The sequence below is a fragment of the Podarcis raffonei genome, chromosome 5 (assembly GCF_027172205.1).
Source record: "Podarcis raffonei isolate rPodRaf1 chromosome 5, rPodRaf1.pri, whole genome shotgun sequence".
NCBI lineage: Eukaryota > Metazoa > Chordata > Lepidosauria > Squamata > Lacertidae > Podarcis > Podarcis raffonei.
In genome coordinates this window covers 87,747,247-87,775,184 of record NC_070606.1, presented here as the reverse complement: position 1 = coordinate 87,775,184, position 27,938 = coordinate 87,747,247, and the positions used below count along the sequence as shown (strand labels likewise).

At 45.6% G+C, this 27,938-nt stretch overlaps 1 protein-coding gene across 1 annotated transcript; it reads left to right on the top strand.

Annotated features, from left to right (window-relative positions):
• Positions 1–4,301: 4,301 nt before the first annotated feature.
• Positions 4,302–27,534, top strand: TNFSF10 (TNF superfamily member 10). The gene is made up of 5 exons (XM_053390555.1): positions 4,302–4,566; positions 19,356–19,499; positions 21,770–21,815; positions 24,434–24,538; positions 26,044–27,534. Exons 1-5 carry the CDS (start codon positions 4,444–4,446, stop codon positions 26,499–26,501), a joined length of 876 nt encoding a protein of 291 aa, XP_053246530.1. The 5' UTR covers positions 4,302–4,443; the 3' UTR covers positions 26,502–27,534.
• Positions 27,535–27,938: the final 404 nt, after the last annotated feature.

The window sequence follows — 27,938 nt, the reverse complement described above, 5'->3', positions numbered from 1 at the left end:
CCCACAGCGCCACCCGCGTCCTAGGACATATGATAGCCATCTTCAAATATATAAAAGGCTGTCACATGGAAGAAGGAGCAAGCTTGATTCCTCCTGCACTGCAGGGTAGGACTCGAACCAATCAATTCAAGTTACAAGAAAGGAATTTCCAACTAAACACCAAGAAAAACTTTCTGACAGTAAGAGCTGTTCAGCAGCGGAACGGTCTCCCTCCGGAGGTGGTGGACTCTCCTTCTTTGGAGGTCTTTAAGCAGAGGTTGAGTGGCCATCTGTCATGGATGATCTAGTTAATATTTCAGCATTGCAGGGGGTTGGACTAGATGACCCTTATAGAGCCCCTTCCAACTCTATAATTCTACTTCTGAGTAAACAGTTTTAGGATCACACTTTGATAGTTCCTTAGCCCAGGGCTGAGGAACTTTTTCCAGCCTCAGCACCACATTGCCTTGGGGCCAGCAGCCGTAGTTGGTGGAACAAGGATGGCCAGTTTTATGTGCACAACCCCATGTTATGTTCCGTCCAGACATGCAAGAGATATTATCAGAGTTCAATAGCACATCCCAGCCAGACAAAACCACTCAGGAGTCAGTGCAGAGCCAGTGAAGGATGTGACCATTGTGTGGTCTGGGAAAAGTTCCTAGGGTCAGGGTCTGATGTTTCTTCTCCATAGGACAGCCCCATAGCGACCCATTTCTACTTGAAAACAACTGCAAATATTTGTGGAATTATTCCCTTTAAAACCACACCGCAAACCCACATTAAAGCACCATTTTCAAGGTTTCGTCTGCTTGCACATACAAGTCGGCCTTTTGCAAACAGCTGTATTAAGTCTGTTGGAGCGAAATCAGAAAAGATATGTTTAATGGCATGAGCTTCCTTGGGCTAGAGTCTGCTTAGTCAGATGCAGGAATCCATAAAAACGAAAATGTTTGTTATGGGACAGTGGAAGTGTCAAGGGAGTAGGGGAGAGGAAATGTTTTGAAAGTTCAGATATTCAGGAACCAGAGAGATGAGTTAGAATAGATAAACCGAAGTATCCATTTTCAAACAGTTCTCTGTTTCTTCTTGAAAACGTAGCTGGGGTTCATTTTTTAAAGCTATTTTTTAATTAAAGCTTAAAAAAAACAAAGAAAAAACAATATACAGAAATCAACCTCAAATATCAAGCATTTTTCTTAACATAAAGATGAAAATAAGACTTCTGATTCTCCATCTATCAGCATTTAAAAACTTATGCAAAACTCTTCCTCCATAATAATATCCGACTCTTCTTTCCACAAACCAACCTTCTTTCAATCTTCAAACCCAGCTATCACAAACTCCTTTTCCTTTTGTGTGTGCAAAGAGTCCATAAGGGCTTTGCAGTCATTAATAAATGTCAATCATTGATTTAGAGAAAATTAAATTAAACACTGCAATCATTAATAAATGCCAATCATTGATTTTCTCTAATTAAACACTGTTAAGTTGTGGGTGAACATATCACACGACACAGCGATTCTTCAAACAGCTCTTGTTTATTCAGAGGCCAGAACAGAACTGAACTGAAGGGCTCAGTCAGCCTGCTTATATAGAGCTCCAGTACAACGGGTGGTGCTGTGGGTTAAACCACAGAGCCTAGGACTTGCTGATCAGAAGGTCGGCAGTTCGAATCCCCGTGACGGAGTGAGCTCCCGTTGCTCGGTCCCTGCTCCTGCCAACTTAGCAATTCGAAAGCACATCATGTGCAAGTAGATAAATAGGGACCGCTCTGGCGGGAAGGTAAACAGCGTTTCCGTGTGCTGCTCTGGTTCGCCAGAAGCGGCTTAGTCATGCTGGCCACATGACCTGTCTGCGGACAAACACTGGCTCCCTCGGCCTATAGAGCGAGATCAGCGCGCAACCCCAGAGTCGGCCACGACTGGACCTAATGGTCAGGGTTCCCTTTACAACGTTACTGTCGCAACTTTCTAAAACTATCCAATCACTGAACGTCACTTTCGAACCTTCATTTGCATAACTATCTACAGTATCCCCCTGCTGGCCCAGAGTGAGAACTTCAGTACATAACAAACACGTATCTGGGGTTCCTCAGGAGAACTGCAATGGGTGGGACCAGGTTGCCCATAGACTTTGCTATGGGAATGAGTATCCCCAAGGAAAAGTTGGGTGCTATCTGCCCGCTCCCTGGGCACCAGGGAGACCAGGCAATGCAGTGACAGACTCCAGATTTGGGGAACACCTACAGATACAGAGTCCCCTTCCTGGACCCCCAACCTTTGCTTGCCCTCTCCCCACCCGCAAGCCAAACCCTGCCAAGAAAGAGAACCTCAACACCATGCACTCAAAGCAGCAAGAATCCTGGAAACTGTAGTTTTGTTACATCTCAGCCAAGTCATATAAGAGGAGGATGTCAGGTCTCAGATAGGGGAGTCTTCCTCAGAAGAGGACCAGGAGGCTCTCTCCTGGGTCAGGGCTGCATCTGGGGGTTAGGAGCTGGGATCCTGAGACAAAGGATGAGCCCATGAGGAAGGCTACACCTTAAACATCAGGTGGGAACCTGGCCCACTACTGGTGACTACTGGTGACTACTGGTGAAGGTGCCTCAGGAGGAAAGGTCTTCACAGGAGTAAGACGCTCCTTTCAAGGAGACCTCTGGAGAGAATGATAGGAGTTGATAGGAGCTGAAGGTGAGCTGTGGGGTCCAGCAGCTCCAGCTCAAAACCCTCAGAGCTGGGCTGGGAGAGCTGTTGGAACCTGACTTCAGACTTTGTCTCTTGGCTGTCCCTATGTTGGGGATCTCTGTTTATTTGCTCGGATTCTGGCCTTAGAAACTGCTTTGGCTGCTGCAGATATGCAGTTCCCTGCTTACTCAGGAGCCTAGTGAAACCAGGCTAAGTTTACCTCTCACAGAACTACATTTCTCAGCACCCTTAAAGTATAATGCCCTGGATTCTTTGGGGGATCATGTGCTTTAAATGTATGGTGTGTGTTGGTGCATGTACATAGATTCTTGGATGCCAAGATTCAAAATTGGGGCAAGTACTCTTTGGTGAGAGAAGTCCCCAGAAGAGTTTTAAAGTCACAAAATATGCAGCAACGTAAACCCTGGAAATCTAGACTGTTAGACTTTAAAAATATGCCCTTCCAAGTGTGTTACAGAATTACCCTCTTCCCCCAAGATCACACCTTTAGTAAGTTTAAAATATTTACTTACAAACTTTCCAAAGGTCCGATTCATGTGCTTTTCCATACATGAGTGAGAAAAGTTGCACAGACAGTAAAACTTAGTTACAAAGTGGTGAAAATTCCTAGATTATTTATATAGGAACTCAAGAGTGGCTGGTGATAGCCATGCGGCTGAGCTGGAGTAACCATTTCAAACTTCCCCAAACAATTAGTTTCTCAGGTAGACTTGATTACCTCTTTCTTTCCTTGGGAAGCGAAGGAGCGTAGCCAACCTGGCAGCACAGCTTAGTCTATGATATTAACCCTTCATGCATTGATTAGACTTAAGTGTGTTGCTTAAGTCTAAAGTCTTAAGTCTTAGACTTAAGTGTGTTGCTGCTTTGTGATACTGGTTATCCCACAGTTGTGTGCAGCCCATTACTGCAGACAGCAGGAGTGGAAGAAATAATGTGGAAACAGCAAGCAAGCAGATTTCGACAGTGGTTTATTTATTCACAATTGCATTTATACCCCCACCTGCCCAAGGCCCAAGGAGGTGACATAACATGGTTTCCCCACCCACTGTTTTCCAGTTTTACAATCAGGACAACCTTGCGAGGTAGGTTAGACTCTGAGAGGTACAGTGAACTACATGACTGAGTGGGGATTTTAAGGGTCCTAGTCCAACGCTCTAACCACTACACTACACTGGTCGCTGCCAGCAGACCACATGGGGGGGGGATGACACCTCTTGCCGTGGGAACTCCCTGTCCCTGACCATGTTCCACACTGGCTAGACACCCCAAGGTGCCACAGACGCCCCATCTCTGTTTGGACCCCTCCTGTTTATACTTGTCTCTGGCTTTGCACCCTTGAACCCAGCACCACGCTGACGGGGCACCCTTTGTACGCCGAAAGCATCCCCAACTGCTTTTGCAAAGGGGTTGCAAAGATTTGCAAAGCACAAAAGAGCGCTGCAGCCCGTTCCGGAGCGTTAGCAAGAAATCCGCCTTGCTTCCTGCAGCTTTCTATTCCTTCCTTCCTCCTGTCTCGTTTCTTTCAAAAGCCCTGAAAAGCTCCTATGGCCAGGGAGGAACAGCAGGAGGAGTAGGAGGAGACATAAAAGAGTTTCAACTGCGGGAAGTGGCTCCACCTTCATTTAAAGAGAGGAGTAGGAGAGGCTGTTCAGCACAGCCGCCGTCCTGTCTGCCTCTGCCCCCAGCCCGCCCCACCGAGAGAGACGCGCAAGCGGATGCTTGGGGCGACGCGCGCTCCCCTTTGTCTCCAACGAGCATCATGCTGGCTTCCAGCGGCCCCAGCACCGGCCAGACCTGCGGCCTGGTGCTCATCTTCTCGCTGCTCCTGCAGTCCATATGCGTGGCTATTACCTTCCTTTATTTCTCAAACGAGCTGCAACAGGTCAGTGGAAAATTCGCGCGTGGGGGGGATCCGTGTTGGGGTTTTTTTTCCCCTCGGCCGCAGGCGGGCGGATCCTTGCAGCTTCCTCGCAGTGCATGCCTATGTGTATATTTAGATAGATTGCAGAGGTCTCCTCGGGAGTAAATCCCGTTGAGTTCACTGGGGCATAGCTCCCAGGGAGTGCATGCTTTAAAAAATAAATGCATGGTTTTTTCCTTCTCCATTTTGCAGCGTTGCCTTTATTCTCCCACGCGAGTTGCAACACGTTGGGCTTGTTTCTCCGGATTAAGGGCCGGATCGCTCCCGCGCCCCAACTTGCCTGCCTTTCTTCCCCTTCCTTAGTTCTTTGTTCGTAAAGCAAAAGGAAAGTTCTGCCATTAGGCGGAGAGGCGTGGTTAATTCGAGGGATCCCAGCGATCCTCACTAGGCTTACTTTGAAGTAAAACTCCTAGGAAGGGAGAGGATAATAAAAACGGGAAAATGCTTCAATTGCACGTTTGTTTTGACTTCTTCAAACTCATTTAACCGTTTGTTTTCTTTGCCGGACAAAGAAACCGAGGGAAGTTTAGCATTCAACGGGTTCCATTTACTTGAAAAGAAAAGTTTGGCAGGGGTTAATCCTATTTGCCTTAAAGTAAGTGCCACTGATTTTGGCGGGGCTTACTTGCAAGTAAAAGTGCATGGGGCGGAGTGCTCGTTTTGCAGCCCTGAGCGCGCGCGCGCTTATTTCCGAGGAAACGGAAATTGCACGTCTGCAACCCGATGCAACTTAACTCTCAAGTAAATCCTGCGCTGAGGCTATAATGCTTCCGGCAGGATCGGGATCCCAGTGCTCTGCGAGCAAGTTCCTCGCGAGCAAGTTGCATTGGTCGCACCGGGACTTGCTTCCGAGGAAACGGGGCAAGGGATTTGAATGCGGGGTACATTACAAAAACTCTTCCCCCTCCAAATTAAAAAGTATGTCGCTCCAGCTCCGACTCCTTCCAACTCCACCCAGCTTGGCCAATGGCCAGGGATTTGGGCAACATCTGGAGCGGGAGTGGGTGGGGACCCTGCGGCCTTCCAGATGTTGTTTGACTCCAACCCCCAGCAATCCTCCTCTATACTGGCCCATGGTCAAAGGGTGATGGGAATTGTAGTCCTGCAAATTATGGATAGCTCAAACCTTCCCCACTCCTGGCAGAAGGACTTCTGCATAATCAATAACGCTGCATCCCCATCATGCTATCATTCTGTGTCAGTAGTTTGTTGTTCTTTGCATTGTGTGGGTTGTGCGCATTCCGGACACGCAGTTCCCTCCCGTAATCCTGGCCTTCGGCCACTTTGGAGCTGCAGGGGAAAAAATTGCAGTTCGATTCTGCCTGTTGTGAAAACTCCCCTGACAAAATGGCAAAGGGGAAAACAAACAAACCATTGCTCACTTTTGGGGAAGGGGGTCCGACAGCTGGAGTCTTTGTTCTTGCCAGAATGGATGACCCCCAGATGGCCAAGTGAAAAGGATAAAAGAGGGGCTCTTCTACCTTAAATCATCAATGGCGAACCAGATGTTTTGTAACTCCAGCCCCCATCATCCCTCACCATTGGTTATGCTTGCTGTACCGCAGGGGTATGGCTTCAGCTACCAGCACAAATGTTCCTTACCTCCCCAGGTTCTTCCTGCTGTTGAAAATGTGCTTTCAAACACTGCAAGGAGCAAATGATTTGATGTGTAAGAGACTTAAATGGCTCCATAATCCTCTCTTAAAACAGAAAGGGTTTGTCCCCGCCCCCTTCAAAGCTCTTTCCCAAACCTAGAGTGCTTTTGTTTTCAAATAGTGGCTTAACTTAACTGGCGTTCCAAGCTGTGACCAACAAGTCCCCCTGTTTTTGTTTTGCTTCCTTCTGTTAAAAAAAAGAAAGAAAAAATGGTCATAAATTTTTTGAGCTGGCATAAACAAAAGGCTTCTTGGAAAAGAGAAGTATTTGATTGCTTAATACCTTTCCGTATCTCGGTTTATCTTTCCAAAGGAGAGACAGGGTTCTGTTTGCAGGATAATCTCTGCATTTGGCTCTGGAAATTACAAGTTGTTTTGATGAGCGTTTTTTCTGAGATGCTCCATGGGATGGCAGCCTGCTTTATGCATTCCTTAACAAATAGCCCAGGTTGTAATAGTACCTGCAACCAACTTTGGTGGCAAGATCTGTGGAAGTTTGCCTCCTCCCCTTTCCTTAAGGAAACAAAAACGCCCATAACACAAAGAGGGTTTTCGATCTGGGTGCGGGACAACAGTGGTATTTTTCTTTGTTTTGTTTTTTCTTCGAAAGTAACTTTCCAACAAACAAACAAATAACAGCAAACATTAGTCAAGAAAATAACCGAGGATCTTCCCAGATTGATAGCACATTGGAAAAATAAGGCTGCACGGTTTCTTACATTCTGAACTGGAGAAGATTTTGCGTGTGTGTGTGTGTGTGTGTCATTTTTGTTTCATAAAAAACAATGCAATAAAAATCTCTTTTAGTGGTTGTAATAAAAAGAAATAAAATTGCCAAGCATCTCTCATTTTTAATACGCCTGAGTATTACAAGCTCATGTTCCAGTTGTAGCAACGTGCCACCAAGTTATCTTTCCATCATGGAGATACAGTGAAAGAACCTCTTGTCTGTTCATGCAAATCCAGCCCAGCCATCAGGACGCCTGAGCAAAGGTGGATTCTGGTAATACTCACAGAAACTTAAGAGTAATCTTGTGTGCAGTTGTGTACAGTCCAGAAGAGTTATTTAGGAATGAATAAATAAATATCTGGATTACCTCCATTGTCATGGTGCAGGAGACATAGAAGAACTTTGATTTCCACACCTGTGCTCTTCATACACAAGAGTTCTCATATTGGTACAGAAGAAGGTAGAACAACCTCTTGTGACCCCAAAGAGGGGGACATTCACACATCCACTTGCATTTTTCTGTTCTCTCCACTTAACGTGAACCAAAGTGCCCTTCTCCTTAGGAAGAGTCATTCAGATACATCTTAACTGAATGAATAGCTGGGTAGACTCTTGCAGAGATGATTGTGGGGCGGGGAGAAGCCTGTTTTCCTTCAGCACCTGATAAACTACAACTCGCATCATCCCTGATCAATTACCCTGCCGTCTAGGGAGGGTGGAAGCCTTTGGGAATTTCAACCTGGCCTACCTGACAGGGTGGTTGTGAAGACAAATGAGACAAACCAGGGTTTGTCAGTCCTATGCGACTAGGATGAAGTCCAAAGTTACCAATGTGATAAATGCTCTCTCTGTGACTAGCGTTGGTGCAGAACTTCATTACGATTTCTTGTTTGGACACACGTGTTTTGGTCACATGGGCAACTCACGAGCTATTCCTGGAGGGCTTGCAGAGGAGGGGTGTGCCTTATTGCTTTATTTATCTTTACTGTACTTGCACTTTTTATATACTGGGGCTGCATTTCCCACACTTTCCTTCCTCTGAACGAAGATGATCATGGTCAGCGAAATTGTAGGTCTCAGAATTACCCTGTTCTCGTCTTTCTCGAGAGGACAAACATCTCTTTCTGCCATAGACTTAAGAAAGTTAGATTGACACACACTGCTCAGCAAGGTGTCTTGGATTGTTCCTGTCGGTGCTTTGCTAGGGGGAGCAGAACTGCATGCAAGTCAGAGGACTATCCTCTTGGCACGCAACCAATTTGAGTTGGGAAGGGAATCTCCAGCCACAATCCTGTTACATTGGGCTTCAGATGCAAACTGGGATGTATTTGGTGGTGGTGCAAACAAACCCCTGGCAGAAAGAGGCAAGAGGGTCATAAACTTGCAGAGTAGCATTATTAGGCTTTGTATAATAACCATGTGGCTTGGATTACTAATGGGTTTTCTGAGTGTGTGTCTTTGTAGGGAAATACAGCCTTGTGGGAAAAGGGTGCAAATTATTGCATCTCTGAGGCTCTGCAGAAGGGATTATTTCTGTGGTCCAAATTTACATTTCCAGCTGCTTTTCTGCTTGGGTGGTGGGACTCCCAAAGGTGGGAAAGAAAGTGCAACTCTGTAATGTCACCTGCGCTTTCCTTAAGCAAGCAAGCAAGCAACAACAACAACAGAAAACTGGACATAACAATGGACTGCACTGAAGGCTTGCTGTCATACTTCTGTCTTTGAATCCCTGCTTTGCAATACAGTCATACCTCGGGTTGCGAATGTGATCCATGCAGGAGGCACGTTCGCAACCCGCAGCGCTGCGTCTGCACATGCATGTGACGTGATTTGGCGCTTCTGCGCATGTGCATGATGTAATTTTGTGTTTCTGCCCATATGCAAGCGCCAAAACCCGGAAGCAACAAATTCCAGTACTTCCGGGTTCAGTGCGGTCCGCAACCTGAAAACCCGCAACCCGCAGCGTTCGCAACCCGAGGTATGACTGTATAGGCTCAAAAATACTGGATTGCATTGCAGGACTGCTGTGTAAGCTCTCTCAGGCTCATGTTCACTTCTAACATACATTGGACTACACTGCAGGGGTGTTAAAAGCAATATACTCTGAGCCTGAACCCCACTTCATCCTGAAATGTGGGCATAATAGCAGCAGAAACTTTCTATTTTCACTGGAAGAAGGGTTCAAAACAAAAGCAAAACCACAAAACCTTTTTTTAAAAAAATACTTTTTCACATGAAATAAGATCTGAATTGGAAAAAGGTCTTTGGTTCTACTTACTTTATTGAGGGGTGGACACACATGGCTGTGCAATCACAAATACAATCCTGGATTTTCCCATTGTATTGTTTGGGCAGCTGTCACTTAGGCTGCAAAGGAGGGGAGAATGCATTTAAAGGAACCAGGAAGTCTTCCAAACAATAGAGTTATTAGCCTAGAGAGAGTTGTTTTTTTGTTTGTTTTTACGTCTTGTCTGTTTGACATCCTTTGGGAAAGGTGGGGAAGACTCCAAGAAAGTGCATAAGAACAAACAGCTCAGAGTGAAAAAGCAGGCACTTAGGAAGAAATCACCCAGAGTTCTCCTTCAACCTCACTTTAGCAAAGAGGACAGATTTGTCAAACTGAAATTAATTTTACGGAGAGTTTTACAGTGAAACCTGGCATCTTGAGAACTTGTGGTGTTCCTTCTGAATATTCAGAAACGCAACCCTTTAGTTAAGTCTACAGCAGGGGTCAGCAACATTTTTCAGCGGGGGGCTGGTCCACCATCCCTCAGACCATGTGGTGGGCCAGACTATTTTTTTGGGAGGGGGGAATGAACGAATGCCCACAAATAACCCAGAGGTGCATTTTAAATAAAAGAACACATTCTACTCATGTAAAAACACGCTGATTCCCCGACTGTCCGCAGGCCAGATTGAAAAAGGCAAATGGGCCGCATCTGGCCCCCAGGCCTTAGGTTGCCTACCCCGGGTCTACAGTGTTTGTACAGAAGAGCTTGCAAAACATGTGCAGTTTCAGGATGAAATGGGCAGAAAAGTGCTCTTAATTGTGTCGCTCAGTGGTTCCCAATTAACTAAGTACTGCAGACCCCGAATTTTCCAAGAGCCAAGAACATGGACCACCTACTTTTGAAAAATTAGCTAACTCCATGGTAGTTTCTGTTGTGTGAATGCTGCCATGGGGGGCAGCGGACCACTAGTTGGGAACCACTGGTATAGCTCATTAAACTGGTGGTGCAGACTCCCTGCAGGTCTCTGCTAAACCTTGATAGCAATCTATTACCCATGTGGTCTTTTATATAGCTTCCTGCCAGGGCTCTTCATGCAAGCCTGCAGACAGGCTTTTCTCTTACACCAGGGTTAGCCAACGCGGTGCCCTCCAGCTGTGCTGCTATACTACAACGCCCATCTCATTGACTATTAGCCATGAGACCAGGGTGGATAAAAACGAATGATTTTTAAAAAAATAAATCAGATTTTTTTAAAATTTAAATTGGATTTTTTTTTTAAAAAATGGATTTTTAAAATAAAATGTTTTTGGAGGAAAAATCTTTCTAAAGATAGTTTTCTATTTAAGTTACATTATAGTTCAAAGGCTACTCATCAAGAAATAAAGATTTAAGTTTTTCATGTGTGCTAAAACTCAATCTAAGGTGTGTTTTTAAAAAAAATAGTTTAACCACATCAGTTAACAAACATGGATACATATGCTATATTGTTACTGTTTTAGTTAAATAAATTGTTTAAATTGTTATTAAGGAAATGATTATTTTTCTCTTTCCAATAAATCAATTCTTACTGACTAGTGATTTAAATCAAATCCAGCCTGCACAAGACTGATAGGAGTTGTACTCCCAACATCTAGAATCTTGGGCTTTCCGGATGTTCCTGAACTACAGTTCCCATCAGCCCCAGCAAGCATAGCCAAGGATGATGGGAGTTGTAGTTTGACACCATCTGGAGATTCTCCACAGCTGTACTGGGGGGGGGGCGGTAAGGGAGGAAGTGGTGGAATTTGGTTTGTGCTTGGAGGGGCAATACTAACAGCATAGAGCCAATTCCTTGTGCTTGAGTGCAACACACACAACTGGTCCAAAAGTCTTGTACTGTTGTCCCTTTTCTAGGTCACTGCCCATTAATTTTTCAAAGTGACTTCCTTGTGCACCTATTTACCTAGACGTGTTACTAGTATTGTCTGCTTTTAGCAGAAGATAAACCTGACTACATAATTGTTCTGGAAACCGCAATGCCCAGGTGTTTTCTCGCTGTAAACTCTTGCCTGCTTCTCTGTAAATTTTCCTGCAGTTTATGGTGCAATCCTGTAATCTTGCTGTTTCACAAGAAAACAAACTCATTGTGCCGGATTGTGCAAGTAGTGGGAGGAGGAAGTCCAGGATTGGTTCCTGAACACTCATGCATTTATCATTTTCAGATGCAGCTTGGCTGGTCAACACACCGCTTGTTCTCTTGCCAGCGCCCCATAACCCTGTGTCCAGTTTTATCTCCCAATTCCAATTTTGTTCAAAATCCGGATCTTGGAATTTAGAATGCGTTCTGCAGACGAGGCAACAAGTTCTAATGCAACCCAAGCCCTAGGCATGATTACTCTGAAATAAATCCCACAAAATTCAGTGGATATTCCTCACAAACTAAGTGAGCATAAGACTAATCTTAGTCTGATTTGGGTTGCACTAGTGCAGAACCTGTTTTATTTTCGTTAGTTTTAAATTCCCTGTATTTATGGGAAGGGGGGGAATTATCGTTTCACAAAATTCCCGCCCTCTTCTGCTTTTGGAGCAAACACCTTGGGTGAACTAAGTGATGAATAAGAGGACTTGATAGCTAAGGAGCAGGTAGCCTTGAATAGAAGAAATGAAACTGTTAGCGATAGACCAAGCTGCATTTGACTTTAACTTGCTATTTCTGCTTCCCCTGACCTCATTCCCTCAGTTCCCTCTTCCTTCCTCTTGTTTGTTTTCCTTTTCTATCAAGTTTTCAAAAAAATTTTGGTGGGGGGTTATCGCATTGGTCATGAATAACTTAATCTAGACCATGGGAAATTTTTTTGGATAGTTTGTTAAAAAAGAAGTTCAAAACCATTCAGGCAGAAGATCTGTTGTGGTTTTCCTGGCTAGATGCTTTTTCTTGGAGTCATCTGAATCTGCCGACTCGGCCACCCACACAACATTAACCTTAAATAAAGCCCTGGTTGTTGCTGAGAATGAAACTCTCCCATGCAGAGCATTCTGGCTAATTGCAAGAGTCATCCTCGTGGTCTGAAAACCGCTCTGAAAGCGAAAATTCTGAGACACGGCATAGCTACAGAATTTTGGACTTTCAACAGCGTGTTGCGGGAGTTTCGGGGGAAAGAGAATTGCTAGGCGGGAGAACGGGGGAACTTTTTCTTCAATCTGAAGACTGCATGATGTCATTGGCCACTTCTCAAGTGGTGGCTGGGCAAAGGGGAAGCGGGTGAAATAATGGAAGTTTCTCTGACTTGGCTGGTCACACTGCAGCTACAGAGGAGTTCAGAGGTTTCTACACACCCACAAACCTCTTTCTCCATCTAGGCAAGCAAAGAGGCATCTCCAGAGTTCCAGGGCACATTCTAGCAACGCAAAAGGAGGCTGTGGAGCAGCACTGGGGAGAAGAGGGGTCTGGAAGGGTCCTGAGGGCCGCACAGAGAGCAGTGTTCAAAATTCCCCAGGCGCATTTTGCGACCAAGTGAAGGTGTCTTGGCGCCAGGTTTGACGACTGACATCTCCACAAAAGATGTTGCTGTGCCGGCCAGCTGATCCGTGGAAATTTATTGTCTCTGGGTTGTTTTATTCAATGTTTTAATGTGTTGTAAGCCGCTTTGAGGTTTTTTCATATAAAGCGGCAGAGAAATGAAATTAACAACAACGAATTTCACCGATTAGCTTATATATATATCCGAGTTTCTATAAGACTGGCGCTAGGCTTCACGGTTGATTATGGAGGATCTCACAGTGGAAGCCAATCAAAGTAGACTACTGTTCAGCCTAGTCTATTGAAACACTTCCCCCTGTCTTCCTGCAACTCATTGAATTTGGCTGCTTTCTGCTGTTGATCAAGTGCCACATCATCTCTGGGGCCACATCTTCTGAAGGTGGGGGGTTCTAAGAGCCTTGTTCAAAGGGGGTTTCCTGCAGGATGTGGAACCAGGAAGGGGAACAAAGAAAATCGCTCTTGACCATCAGTAGCAGCTTCCTCCTTGCAGGGCTCTCAGTGATGGCATTACATGGAAAGGAAAAACTGGTCTAACATATGAAAATGCATTCCACAACTTGTTTGCTGTGCAGAAGGGTGAAAACGCAGCCGTGTGAATCTGCTGAATGGATTGGTTCTTCTGAGGTTACTCTTTTGGGTCCCATCTCCAAGAGGAAAATCGTGGATGAGTAACCCAAGTTGGGTCCTTCTGGAGAACACAAAAACTCTGCATGCTGCTTTTTGGAACATTTTAGCTGACTGTAGCAGCATTTTCCCCGAATGTGGATTTTGAGATTTTAAGTCTCGCTCCCAACAGGGTTGCGAAGAAAACAAATGAGCACTTAATTTTTTGGGTGCTGCAAGAAAATGAAAAAGGGGAGCCCCGCCACAATTGACTTTATTGTGTGTGTGAGTAGATCACATTCCTTGAACATAATCACAATCTCGTCGTATTTGATACCAGTCTTCGGATTTGGAAGCCGCAGAAGCAAATGACCCATGCAAGTTTTTGTAGCTGATGGCTTGGAGGATTTGGAATGCGGAGATATCTTTATTACCTGGACCAAAGGAAGAATGCGAGGCATGCTGTTCTCATTGGAGACGTCCTGTTTTCTCTGCTTTTCCTCCTTCTCCCCCTCCAGGTTCCTCTGGCTTTTACCTTAAGCTGAGGAATGCAGAGATGCCCCAGGGGTAAAGTGGTTTTGATGGGTGTCAAGAGGGGCGAGTTGGCCTGTGCTGATTTTTCACATCCCTGTATTTTTCCTTGCCCGACATTCATGCAACTTTCTGGCTCATAGTTTGTGAGAAACTAGCCACCGGCAGAAAATGACACTGAAAATTCCCCCACCCAGTCTGCCCTGGGGTGAAGCCAAGTCATAACAAACTGGGTTAGAAGGGAAATGGGCTTGGCTGCTATTACTGGCTTGGTTCCATTACAGAGAAAGAAGTGTGCTAAGCTTGGATAGAGCTTCAACTAGTTGACAGTGGGGTTTTTTGTTTGTTTGGCCACTCTGTGGTTTTTAAGGTACCTCCGAAGACCTGAGCCGTGCTTCAAAGCTCGCACAGAGCTCTTCCTGTACACCTCCAAAACTTGTGCAGAATTCTCTATAGAATTGTAGAGTTGGAAGGGACCACAAAGATCATTTGGTCCAACCCCCTTTTCAAGGCAGGAATCTTTCGTCCAGTGTGGGACTCATACCCACGATTCTGAGATTGAGACACACAGAGAAAGAGAGATGCAAACTGCTGCAGAGTTTCGCTGGAAAGGAATGCCAAAAAAGGACTGATTCTCTGGAAAAGGAAAGCAGAAGGCATCGTTGTCCACTGAATGCATGAATTGGGTATGTATGTATTGGTGGGAGCCCACCAGTGGCAAAGAAAAGAGCCATGATGTGGTGTGATGGCAGTATTTATAGCAGGGACGGGGGAACCTGTGGTATTCCCAGTGTTAGTGGACTGCAACTCCCGTCTTACCACAGCTGATGGGAGTTGTAGTACAACAACAATGTATAGAAGGCCACAGGCTCCCCACTCCTGGTTTGTAACCTGAAGAAGGCTTCGTTTCTCTTATCCCTGTAAATTGACAGGTCTTCAAGAGGTTCCAAATCATGCCAAAGGAAGAAGAACCCACCTCCAGCGGCTGGCACACCTCCTACATTGATTGCTTGGGTAGGTTAACTTCTAGAGGATAGTTTGGCTTTGTGTTTGATGAATAGGGAGGGAGGGAGCAGAAGCGACTGGAAGAAGGGATTGCTAAATGCTCCACCTTGTTTCCCTTTTAGATGGTGGCCACTGAATGAAAGACGCAACAGCAGGTGGAATGAAGCGCGAGCTGCCGCCAGGAAGACCTCAACTTTCTTCCAACGCTGGATAAGCCCTCCATCATCCAGTCTCCCAAAGGTCCAATATTAGAGTCCATAGTACTGCTTAATACCGTTTTCAGGGTGGGTGGAAGGCTTTTATTTTGTATTGTCTGGTGGTTCTCCCCTCCTTTCTCTGCACCGATTAATAAAATGTTCATTGTATTTATTTTTAATGTGTCTGCTTTTGGTTTTCTTTGACTTCCAGAATTTCCAGTGTTTTGCAAACATACTTTCATTTCATTTGGGATTCCCAGGGGCATTCAGTTAGTCACAAGAGTACGCATAATCAGGTGGATCTTCAGCCTGATCCAGTTACAGTCCCCCTCTTTGTTTCTTCACAGTGGTGTGCGCCTGTGGTGATTTGAATCTGGGTTTCACTCCAGTTCTTCACACCACCCGAGGTCTGCCAAGAGCAGCGGGGATTTTGCATATTTGAGAATCTTCCTTTCAGTGCTGAACTTTTGCACAGATCATTTTTACATCTTTTCTCCTAGTCCAGCGGTTCCCAAACTCTGTTCCACGAAGTCATTGGGAAGAAAAATAAATAAAATGTGCCTTTGGTATAAGGGCGACGAAAGCATGACTGATTTCTCTCCTGAAAAGTGCTCCACGACTTAAAACTGCTGCCCTAGTCAATAGTTCCTGAAATCCACCTAATAGGATTCCTTCAGAGCCCCATGCTGGCTTAAGTTTACAGAGGCAACTTGGGGAGACAATTCTTTCTTTATCCATTAGCCTCTTCCATGAGACTTTATGGCTGTTTTAGTCACCATCCAAAGTTTTGCACACACTTTCCCTTCCAACCCCAGTTGCTCCACTCACAGTCCTATCTGCCCCTTCTCAGCTCCCTTACTGCCACCAATCTTGTGGTCACATTCCTCCTAAACCTTCTTCTCTCTCTTTGCCGCTGCCTCTGCTTGGCTCTCCTCCTCCTCCTCCATCGCACCTCATCGCCTGGGACCTAGTCCGCCTCTTCAGACTGCAGCCAAGCCAGGTCATCTGTGGCACAGCTGTGTTTACATCCAGCTATGTTGTATCCGGTGAGGTGCAGCAGGCAGGGCTGTCCTTGGCTGCCTCTCAGCACAAGGATGCAAAGCTCTGAGGTGCCAGCAACCTCTGTTTACAAGTCCTCCACACCTATGAAATTGTCGATTTGGAAAAGAGAGGGGTGGGGAATCCTGTTCCTAAGGCTTTCTAATGAGCCACGCGGTAGAATCGAGCATGGATTCCTAAGGGGAACACAGTGGGGGATCCAGTCTTCAAAAAATCCAGTGACTTGCATATATTATTGAGCAAATTTGCACAGTTTATTCCACACTGTTGCTGTGCATCATTCTGGTTTTGCTCATCAGATGCAGGTGGGGTACATTTGCCCCCCACGGTGAGGATGGGGGAGAATCTTATTTGATGCGAACTGCAGTAGGTGCTCAGCAGTGCAAACTTACACATGTCTACTCAGGAGTAAGCGTCATTGAGTTTGTTAAATTGATTGTCCTAAGAAGGTTCCGTACACATCATAACTGAATACAGTGGTACCTCGGGTTACATACCCTTCAGGTTACATACGCTTCAGGTTACAGACTCTGCTAACCCAGATATAGTACCTCGGGTTAAGAACTTTGTTTCAGGATAAGAACAGAAATCGTGCGGCAGCAGCAGGAGGCCCCTTTAGCTAAAGTGGTGCTTCAGGTTAAAGAACAGTTTCAGGTTAAGAACGGACCTCCAGGACGAATTAGGTACTTAACTCGAGGTACCACTGTCAGGACTGATGGTCGGTTTAACTACTGTGCTGAACTGTTTTCTGTCTCTTTATTTTGAGCAATTCAAGAGTTAGGGCTGACTCACACTTTGCCTTCGCACCACACTTTCTAGGCATGGGGTTCATGCTTTAAAGCACTGTGTCAGAGTCTCCCCGCTTTTATGCAGACCTGAAGGGAGTGTCTCCACCTGCATCATTCAGCCCAGACACTGAGATCCAGCTCCGAAGGCCTTCTGATGGTTCCCTCATTGCAAGAAGTGAGGTTACAGGGAACCAGGCAGAGGGCCTTCTCAGTAGTGGCACCCCACCCTCTTCACATACCAAGGAGATGAACAACTACACAACTTTTAGAAGACATCTGAAGGCAGCCCCGTATAGTGAAGTTTTTAATATTTGATATTTTATTATTTGTTTTTTTTTAAAAAAATGTGTTGGAAGCTGCCTAGAGGGCGGGGTATAAATATTATTATTATTATTATTATTATTATTATTGCAATTCGGTTTTCCCACAGAATAGTTTTCAGTGAGAGTGGGGGTTTTTTAGGGAAAGCGCTCCGACACAGAGTTTTAAAGCATGGACCTGTACACAAAAGAGTATCTGGATGAGGCCTTAGTGGAGGATGGAGAGTAACAGAGATGTTTGCAAAGAGGCTCAGGAAGGAGAGAATATTATATTATTGGGGTGGAGGGAGGAAGGGGAAGGGAGCTGAAGGGGGGGCTAAACATGTTTAAACACCCTGTGTGTGCACTCTGCAGTGGTGGTGTGCTTTTTTACAAATAAAGCTCTCCCCCTCACAGTACTTATGCCGACACAGACCTAGTCATTTTCCTAGATTGTTGAGGATCACAATTTACAGCTTTGTGCTTAAAAACGTCTGCCAAACTGGCTAAGTGGCCAACGATGCATTGTAGGGTTCCGGAGTTTCTGCGGAAGATTTGTGCCCCAGTCTAGCAAGAAAAACTGATGTACTGAAACAGTCCGCCAGTAGCTGAAGCAGATGTGGGAAAAGATGCTTGCCAGGTCCCAGTGAAGTAGCTAGAAAGGGTCTTTCAGTGCCTTTCCATGGAGAAACTTGACTGGTTGCGTTCAACAGCTCATCTGCAACTAAAGCCAGATTGAGGGTCCCTAGCATTCAGCTTGCCAACAATTTGATGTGACTTTGTGACTTATTTTCTTGGGACTTTTCTTTGTATTTCACGAGAAACTTTCGGTGTAATTGTAAAATGCTGTTTCATTGCTACGTGAATCAATACACTTGGGTGCAAGAGACTCCCTTTATTTTTCTTCTGCTAAATCTTGGGTATATCCTGCTCCCCCACCCCACCCTAACAAACACAAAAATGTTTTCCAGCTCCACAAATGCTTTAGTAAGCTGCCAGAAATCTCAAGAGGTGACACATACTGGTTTGTTTTTAAAACGGAATTGGCGCAGTTCCAAAAATCCCCTCCCCATATTTTATAAACAACCAATAAAAAGTGGTCCATTAAATGCATTCATGCAGCATGATGTGATCTGTGTTATGCCTACTCAGAAGTAAGCCTTCCACGAGGTTCCATGAGGCTTGCTAACTTAATATCCCATACACAATTATGTGGGGGAAATCCCCATCGAACTCAATGGCGTTTGCATTTGAGCAGACCAATCTAGGATCGCACTGTGAAATCAAATGCTACCCGGGAGCCATATTTCAAGGAAGAGAGTTCCGTAGAATTGTCACAGTGATGATGAATTTTCTGACGATTCTGCTGAAATCCCCTCCCTGTAATATAGGGCGAGATGTTTGCATGCAGCGTCAAATCGCTGGCATTTGCAGTTGAGAGGAACAGGAGATGGGAAGACCCTCAAAATGCTGCAGAGCTGCAGCCAGTCAGAGTCGACGGTATTAATCTGGATGGACAAATAGAGTTATCTAGTGTAAACCAGCTCCCTGGGATAAAAAGATAAAGGGACCCCTGACCATTAGGTCCAGTCGTGACCGACTCTGGGGTTGCGGTGCTCATCTCACTTTACTGGCTGAGGGAGCCGGCGTACAGCTTCCGGGTCATGTGGCCAGCATGACTAAGCCGCTTCTGGTGAACCAGAGCAGCGCACGGAAACACCGTTTAGCTTTCCACCAGAGTGGTACCTATTTATCTACTTGCTTTGATGTGCTTTCGAACTGCTAGGTGGGCAGGAGCAGGGACCGAGCAACGGGAGCTCACCCCATTGCGGGGATTCGAACTGCCGACCTTCTGATTGGCAAGTCTTAGGCTCTGTGGTTTAACCCACAGCACCAACCGCGTCCATTGCTCCCTGGGATACATCTGCTTTTAAAAATAAGACCAACCATTTAGGTCTTTTATAAATGCTTTTTTTTTTTTTTTGCAATGCAGCATTAAGAACAGAAGGGGCTTTGCTACCAACAGAAGAAATTTCTGATGTTCACTTAACTGAAATATTGTGTATCTCCCGATCTCTCTGGAGTTTTGCCCAATTGTCTTACACTTCCTTTTTTCCTTTTTCCAAACACAGCTTCGAGATACTTACTCAAAGAACGGCTATGCTTGCCTTACCAGAGAAAACTTTTCCCTGGAAGACTTGGACGATTCCAGTTACAATGAAGAGGGCGACCCCTGCTGGCAAGTCAAGTTGCAGCTCTTACGATTAATAAAAAAGGTACGCCTGTAATACCTGTATCAAGAGAAATCAGAAAAAGAACTTTGCTACAAGAATCTAGGCCCCCTTCAGGGCTTGCAGTTTTTGTAGATCAAGTACCTTAAACATCTGAAGGGTGTTGTTGTTTAGTCGTGTCCGACTCTTCGTGACCCCATGGACCAGAGCACGCCAGGCACTCCTGTCTTCCACTGCCTCCCACAGTTTGGTCAAACTCTGAAGGATGTACCTGGATCTAAAGCACGCTTCCCCCAACCAGCTGCCCTCTAAATTGTCCGGACTACAAGTCCCACAGATGATAGCAACTGTAGTTCAAAACCTTTGGGGGGGCACCAGGTTGGGGAAGTACAAATGGAACAAATAGTGTTTGACAGGGTTGCCAACTGACCAGGAAAAGAACAGTCTGCCCTGTGTTCCTACGCCTTCAACAACAGCTTGATGATACACCGGAATCAGCAGGGCGAATCTTTTTCATAGCAAGGAAATAAATACTATTACTTGCTATGTTTGCGGGCCATAAGTAATTATTAGAGGCCAATGAGCAGGGGCTGATATAATAAACAGTAATAGTAATAAATGCAACAAACACTTGGAAACACTGTGTGTGTTATACAGGTAAATTTCCCATGCTGCCACAATGGGCTGTGTCTGTGGGGAATACTTTCTGTGGCAAAACTGGTTTTGCCTCCACTTAATGTATGAAATGGCTCTACCATTCCTTTCCTATACCTGTATATGTCTACTCTGAAGCCCACACCATGCAGTTGAGATTTACTCCCAAGTAAATGCGTATAGGATTGCAGCCTTGAGCATGATGCCACAGACCGCGCGCAAAGCAAGAGCAGATCCACAGGCGTCTCTTTTACATCTAAGGCAGCGGTTCTCAACCTGTGGGTCCCCAGATGTTGTTGGACTACAACTCCCATCATCCCTGAGCTCTGGCCTTGCTAGCTAGAGGTGATGGGAGTTGTAGTTCAACAACATCTGGGGACTCACATGTTGAGAAAGGCTGGTCTAAGGCATACTGAATCTGCTAAAGTAAACCGGAGCATGTAGTCTTGCTTAAAAAGGGCTCTGCTCTCCTGTAGAGCAGCCTCGAGTCCCCAGATGTTAACGGACTACCAATTCCCACAATACCTGCTGACTTGGAATGATGGGAGTTGTAGTCCAACAGTACCTGGGGACCGAAGCTTGAGAAAAGGCTGTTGTAGAAAGAGGACTTTATAGACAGCATCGAAAAGATGCACAGTTGAAAGGTCATGATGACAGCACAGTTAACATCACTTACAATGTTATTTGTTGCATTTGTACTTTGTGCAAAGAATTTTGCTCATAGCTTTGCATTCGTATATTGGAACCTTTTGACGAAGGGCAGTTAAGAAATAATTTTAAGCAGATAATAATAATAATAATAATAATAATAATAATAATAATAATAATAATATTTATAAATTTTATTTATAGCCCGCCCTCCCCAGCTGAAGCCAGGCTCTGAGCGGCTAACCACAGTAAAATAATACAACATTCTGAAATCAATTCATTATAAAATCAGTTCAAATCAAATTAATGGCAACCATTGGGCTAGAGTTCTGTGAGGATTACCAAAGAAGGGGGTCTGGCTGTGCCCTGGCCAAAGGCCTGGTGGAACAGCTCTGTCTTGCAGGCCCTGCGGAAAGATGTCAAGTCCCGCAGGGCCCTAGTCTCTTGTGACAGAGCGTTCCACCAGATTGGGGCCACAGCTGAAAAAGCCCTGGCTCTGGTTGAGGCCAGCCTAACCTCCCTGTGTGCATTTCTTAAATGAACAATGCCCACCGTGTCCAGCATTATTGACAAGAATCCTAGTTCCCCAAAAGGTACGCAGAGCCGGTGTGGTGTAGTGGTTAAGAGCGGTAGTCTCGTAATCTGGGGAACCGGGTTCGCGTCTCCGCTCCTCCACATGCAACTGCTGGGTGACCTTGGGCCAGTCACACTTCTCTGAAGTCTCTCAGCCCCACTCACCTCACAGAGTGTTTGTTGTGGGGGAGGAAGGGAAAGGAGAATGTTAGCCGCTTTGAGACTACTGAAGGGGAGTGAAAGGCGGGATATCAAATCCAAACTCTTCTTCTCTTCTTAAGCAAGTATACCTTAAAGGGGGGGCCCTCACTGGTGACTCACAATCTGCTATCCATCCTTGCTGTGCTGGAGTCATTGCTAGGCAGCTTACAGAATGGAATTCTGCTACTCTTAATTTACCAGGGAGGGGAAAAGCTAACCGATTGTATTTGCACTTGCAGATGATAGCCAGGAACCAGGCAGAAGTGGCAGCCTCCTCGGTCCAAGGTATTGATGCAGGCAACACATTTGCTCACCGTATTGGGCTGGATACGGGGGTGGATAGGAGAAGTAAATATGCTGGTGTTGCAAATGCCTGATGACTAAATCCACTGGAAACTTGAATGTGTAGATTGTGGTGGAAGGCAAATCGTGTGTATGTGGGGTGGGGGGGAGGAGTGCATCAGTAGAAAAGGCAAACAATGTCGTTGGGGAAGCGCCATAGCTCTGTACTTCGAATGCAGAAGGTGTGTTGCAGGTTCAGTCCTCTAGTTACTACTACTGTTGTTAAACATTTTCTTCTTGTTGTTGTAAACCACCACCAACAAATTATTTATACCCCGCCCATCTGGCTGGGCTTCCTCAGCCACTCTGGGCAGCCCCAACAGAATATTAAAAACACGATAAAAAATCAAACATAAAAAACTTCCCTAAAGAGGGCTGCCTTCAGATGTCTTCTAAAAGTCAGATAGCTGTTTATTTCCTTGACATCTGATGGGAGGGTGTTACACAGGGCGGGTGCCACTACCGAGAAGGCCCTCTGCCTGGTTCCCTGTAACCTCGCTTCTTGCAGTGAGGGAACCGCCAGAAGGCCCTCGGCGCTGGACCTCAGTGTTTGGGCTGAATGATGGGGGTGGAGACGCTTCTTCAGGTATACAAAAGTACATGCCGCTTTGTTCAAGTCGTACAGCCTTTTCTACAGATCAGTTCCATTTGTTATGAGACATTAGTGTTGAATACAGTTATAAGGTCAGGAAGAAGTTTGCGGGGGGAGAGAGGAGGGGTGGTGGCAAAATTTATATTTTTTGCAGTGTACTTGTGGGGTTTTGTGTCAGCGCCAACTAGACGGGTTCTCTTTCTATTTGCTTGTTAGGTTTCCTTGGTAGCGAGAGAAGTTGGGGGCCCAGGGTGTATACACAGAGTTGTATCCAAGTCAAGAGGAGACCCACTGACAATGACAGACGTGACTAATTTAGGTCCATCCATTTCAGTGGGTCTGCGCTTAGTTGGATACAACCCATAATATTGGAGGGGGCCTGCACCGTCTAATCCAATTGCCAGTTCTAATGCAAGGAAGCCAGGACTAAGCCACCCCCCAACAGATAATAATAATGATGATGATGATGATGATGCCGGGCTCAGAGCGGCTAACAACGGTAAAATAACACAGTTTTCAGAGTCAAATTAATGGTAACCATTGGGCTAGAGTTCTATGAGGATTACAGAAGGAGAGGGGGTCAGACTGTGCCTTGGCCAAAGGCCTGGTGGAACAGCTCTATCTTGCAGGCCCTGTGGAAAGATGTCAAGTCCCGCAGGGCCCTAGTCTCTTGTGACAGAGCGTTCCACCAGATTGGGGCCACAGCCAAAGAAGCCCTGGCTCTGGTTGAGGCCAGCCTAACCTCCCTGTGGCCCAGGATCTCCAAGATGTTTTTATTTGAAGACTGTAAGGTCCTCTGTGGGACATGAAAGGAGAGGCGGTCCCTTAGGTATGAGGGTCCTAGGCCGTATAGGGCTTTAAAGGTTAAAACCAGTACCTTAAACCTGATCCTGTATTCTACCAGGAGGCAGTGCAACTGGTATAGCACCGGTTGAATGTGGAGATGGCTGTCCACCTTTCTGCCTGAAAAGCCCAACTGGTCCATTGTGAGAATGCATTCGCCATTCAGCAGCAGGAATGCTCAGCTGAAAAATCTACTACCTTTCTATAACTTAAGCCTATTATATGTAGTCCCGCCCTCTGGGGTAGAAAAGACCCAGGTCTTTGACTCCTCCAGTGCAACAGCCTTTAAGGTATTTGAAGAGAGCTGTCATGTCCTCATGACTGACACGTTCTCCAGGCCATTTATGACCAGTTCATTCATCCTTTTCCTCCTACCTGGGCTTGTTTTCCATTTGGATGACGATGTTTCATTGCCTTCCTCTGACCCCGTTCCAGTTTCCCTCCATCAGGCCCTAGCCGATGGGAAAGACCTGCTAAAGCTCTTGGAGAACTGCGGCCAGTCAAAAGTAGCCAGCACTGGGCTAAATGAACAAAAAGTCTGGAGTACCAATGTACCTGACATGTGAAATTGTGCCTCAGGTGGAACCACACGAGTCATCTGTCTAGCCCAGGGGTTGTCAACCTGGTTCCTACTGCCGATTAGTGGGTGTTTCAGGATTCTAGGTGGGCGGTAGGGGGTTCTATAGCACAAGTTGAATCCTCCTTCCATCGAGCACTGGTGGGCGGTAAGGAAATTTTACCATGAAGAAAGATGCATTACTGGGTGGTAGGTATAAAGAGGTTGACTACCCCTGATCTAGCCCAAGCACCATCCGGCTTTGACTGTTAGCTGTTGTCCAAGATCTGAGGCATAAGTCTTTCCCCATCGGCTGCTTTTGTCCAGAGGGTTGGGTCCGAAAGTGGCCACCTCTCCATGGGCCACCTGGGTGGGGCTGCCCACCTGCCGTTCCCCTGACACCACACGACACCAGGCACGCCGTACAACACCAGGTGTTTCAGCTGCAAGCTGCAAAGGGAGAATGAGGACCACAGTCCAGATGCAAATCCTGTCTCGCCTACAGCAATGCTGTGGTTGCGATAGTAATTCAAGATTAAAATCCTGACCTTTCTTCCTCTTTCATCCAAGGCGATGCTTCTACTGTAGATTCTACTGTGAGTCAGAGTGTCGTCCCCAGAACAGCAGCTCACTTGACTGGAAGCAGAATTGGGAAAAGTGTTTGGGCCACACAGAGTAAGTCGCTATGTTATTCCAGCAAGAGTATGTTTATATTTTTGCGACAATCCGCTTATGCACCTGCTAAATTAGGTAATAAAAGAAAAGCATTTGGATGTTGCTTTTAATGTGCGATTCTGCTGCTGTGTTAAATATTAGATGGCTATTGTTTTAAATGGTATTTTTTTATTTTGCTTAATTGTATTTTTACATTATTATCGCTGCTATTATTATTAATTAGGGATGCGGGTGGCGCTGTGGGTTAAACCACAGAGCCTAGGACTTGCCGATCAGAAGGTCAGGCGGTTTGAATCCCCGTGATGGGGTGAGCTCCCGTTGCTCGGTCCCTGCTCCTGCCAACCTAGCAGTTCGAAAGCACGTCAAAGTGCAAGTAGATAAATAGGTACCGCTCCGGCGGGAAGGTAAACTGTGTTTCCGTGTGTTGCTCTGGTTCGCCAGAAGCGGCTTAGTCATGCTGGCCACATGACCCGGAAGCTGTACACCGGCTCCCTCGGCCAATAAAGCAATATGAGCGCCGCAACCCCAGAGTCGGTCACCACTGGACCTAATGGTCAGGGGTCCCTTTCCCTTTATTAATTAAACTTGATGGTTACACAAGAGGTCTCCAAGTGACTTGCACCGTAGCTTAAACATAACTATAAATGCATTACAATGTGACACATTTACACAGAAACACATGCAATTCATAAAAGCACTCAAAAGCAAAACATAAGCCACTCTGGAATGTTCTCTGAGCAGAACAGATAACATCTATCTGGTGTGGGGAGAAACTTTGGCTCTCCAGATGTTCAGCAGCTGCAGCTCCCTTCATCCGCTGTCATTGGCTATTGCTTGCCGGGGCAGATGGGACTGTCGTTCAGCAACAGAGATTCCCCACACCAGTCCTATATGTTCTTAAGGTTGAACTCAGAATTTTCTGATTGGTTGATCGCTTTATAGTTAAAATGGGCATCATCCATGCACAAGAAAAGGGGCATTGTTAGCATGCTTGGAGAAACTCCCCAGAATTTACAGGAGCAGATATTCAGAAAGAAAACATAAGTGGTGGGAAAGTCTTGGGGAGAAAAAATAGCACAATGTAAAGCATGTTCAGTGGCTACCATGTGTCTTAGTGGGGGATGAAATGGAATATCCTGGGAAAGGGCTGGCTGGAACCCAGAACAGGAGCTCACTGTACATCGCAACACATAGCTGAAGGTCCCACTTGTGTATTGCAGCAGCAACATCATTAAACAACCACATACACCATCAAAATGAATGGTGAGCTGTATGTCTTTAGGAGCATTAGGGTGAGCAAAGAGACTGGATTGAAATAAAAAGCTATCAAGAACTTGCAAAAGTACTCAACTTGCAAAAAGTACACATTTGCAATTAATTCATCATCGCTATCATTATTACTGTTAGCTGTTTATTTTGTACTTGAAAGGTTTGGGATTTGCTCTGGATTATTATTTTTTACACACCTAAAATACACGCTTGCCTTCTTTTCCAACCCGCTGCAGATTCCTCGAGCAGAAGTCGTTTTGGAGTCAAAATTGGCACGTGGCAGACAGCTAGCTGGCCTCATTCTTTCCTCCACAATGTAGGCTTGTTGGACGGGGAGCTGATAATACTACAAGCGGGCTACTACTACATTTACTCCCAAACGTATTTCCGGTTCCGTGAAGAGGAGGGTGTTGAACGCCGTTCCGACCCTGACTCAGACAGCGTCAGGAATCCCAGGCAGATGGTTCAGTACATTTCCAAACGCGTTGATACTTACCCAGACCCGATTCTGCTGATGAAAAGCGCAAGAACTAGCTGCTGGGCGAAAAGGGCAGAATACGGACTTTACTCGATCTACCAAGGGGGTGTGTTCCAGCTAAAGAGGAACGATCGGATTTTTGTCTCTATCAGTGATATGACGCTCGTGGACATGGATAAAGAAGCAAGTTTCTTTGGAGCCTTCCTGGTCTCTTAAAAAAAGAAGAAGGGGGAGACAGACTGAATTAGAAAAGCCTTAAAAGAAAAAGACCTGGCTTTGAACTGCACAAAGACTGACTCTCCAATTTTCTGCATGCAGAAATGGAGCCCATGTGCAATCCTATTGACAGATTAACTGCCAGCGAGAGCCTGCAGTTGCCAAGAAACAAAACAAACCTCATCTGTCAATGTCTGTAAAGAAAGACCGGGTGCTAATGGCTGTCATGCCATGTATATGGAACTTGTAAGAAACTGTGTCCAATTTCACTTTGGAAGAGGATAGGGCTGTACTAGTCCTGTCCCCTGAGAACAATATAGCCTGCAGAAGCACTACATACAGTTCATTGCGCCTGCATGCTGGGAAACCACATGGAGCAAGGCGTGAGGTTCTTCCTGCACCACCAGATGATGGTTGTCTCTCTTGTGTAGCAGATTGCGTTTGGTGGACTGAGGAGGTGGTCTTCGGCAATGGGAACTTTCAGGAGTTGGGTAAATGGTTGGTTGCCTCTGGCCAGGTTATTTCCACTGCAAACCTTTCACAAGCAGGAGGAGCAGAGATTGAGAACTGTCACATGGAAGAGCCCTCCCAGGACTGGACCACTTCATACTGGAAGGGGGGAGAGATAACACTGGGAGGCTAAACTACTTGACATGTGAACATTGCACATGAATGTTTGGGAGGTGAGGCGTTAAAATATGGGGTCTGCTTTACGCTGTCTGAAGAGGAACAGTCCCAGAAGGGCTACACCATGTGACACACTCCATATTTGCTGTTCACCTCTTACCAATCATCATATTGGTAAAGTCTACAAGAGAGCAGAATTTATGCAAGGTGGGCAATCATTATCTGATTATACACAAGATTGGGAAAATGACCCACATCGCAGGCTGCAAACTGTTGCCCACTCGTTGAATATTTCTCTTTAAAACCAGGCTACTCTGCCTTGGTACCCTAATTTTTTTTTTTGTTTTTAAACCTGAAGCCCACCTTAATATTTTTTTTAAAGTAATTACGTGACTAAATAACATACTTACAAAAACAACATAGAAGTGTTCACATGCACAGACCTCCTCAACCCAGTCAAGCCTGAACACTGGAGATAAGGTTGCCTTTAACAGCATTTGAGCTGTGCAGAAATCAGTTCTGATGTAGATGAGCATTATGACTGATGGGGTTGATGCTAATTGCACAAAAACAGGACCTCGTAAAAAAAAAAAGTTGGTAACTCAACTGGAAGGTATATCCAGTATGTGATGCTGCTCCACAGAAGTGAGTAATCTTGTGTTTTTTCGCAGTGATGGGGGGACAGTGACATTTTTAAAGACTTGTGGCTTAGCTTGCATATGAACCAGGGATCCACGTTTAAACCAAACACTTGGAACAGTTTCATAGTAAGTCAACTTCAAACCATGGCTTATGAAGCCTGCTCATTGG

What these genes read in the sequence shown, in the direction of transcription:
- TNFSF10 (XM_053390555.1), top strand. Translation starts at nt 4,444, where the DNA reads ATGCTGGCTTCCAGCGGCCCCAGCACCGGCCAGACCTGCGGCCTGGTG. An exon ending in TCTCAAACGAGCTGCAACAG is followed by an intron (nt 4,567 to 19,355) that starts GTCAGTGGAAAA and finishes TTCCAAACACAG; the next exon opens with CTTCGAGATACTTACTCAAA. An exon ending in GGCAGCCTCCTCGGTCCAAG is followed by an intron (nt 21,816 to 24,433) that starts GTATTGATGCAG and finishes CTTTCATCCAAG; the next exon opens with GCGATGCTTCTACTGTAGAT.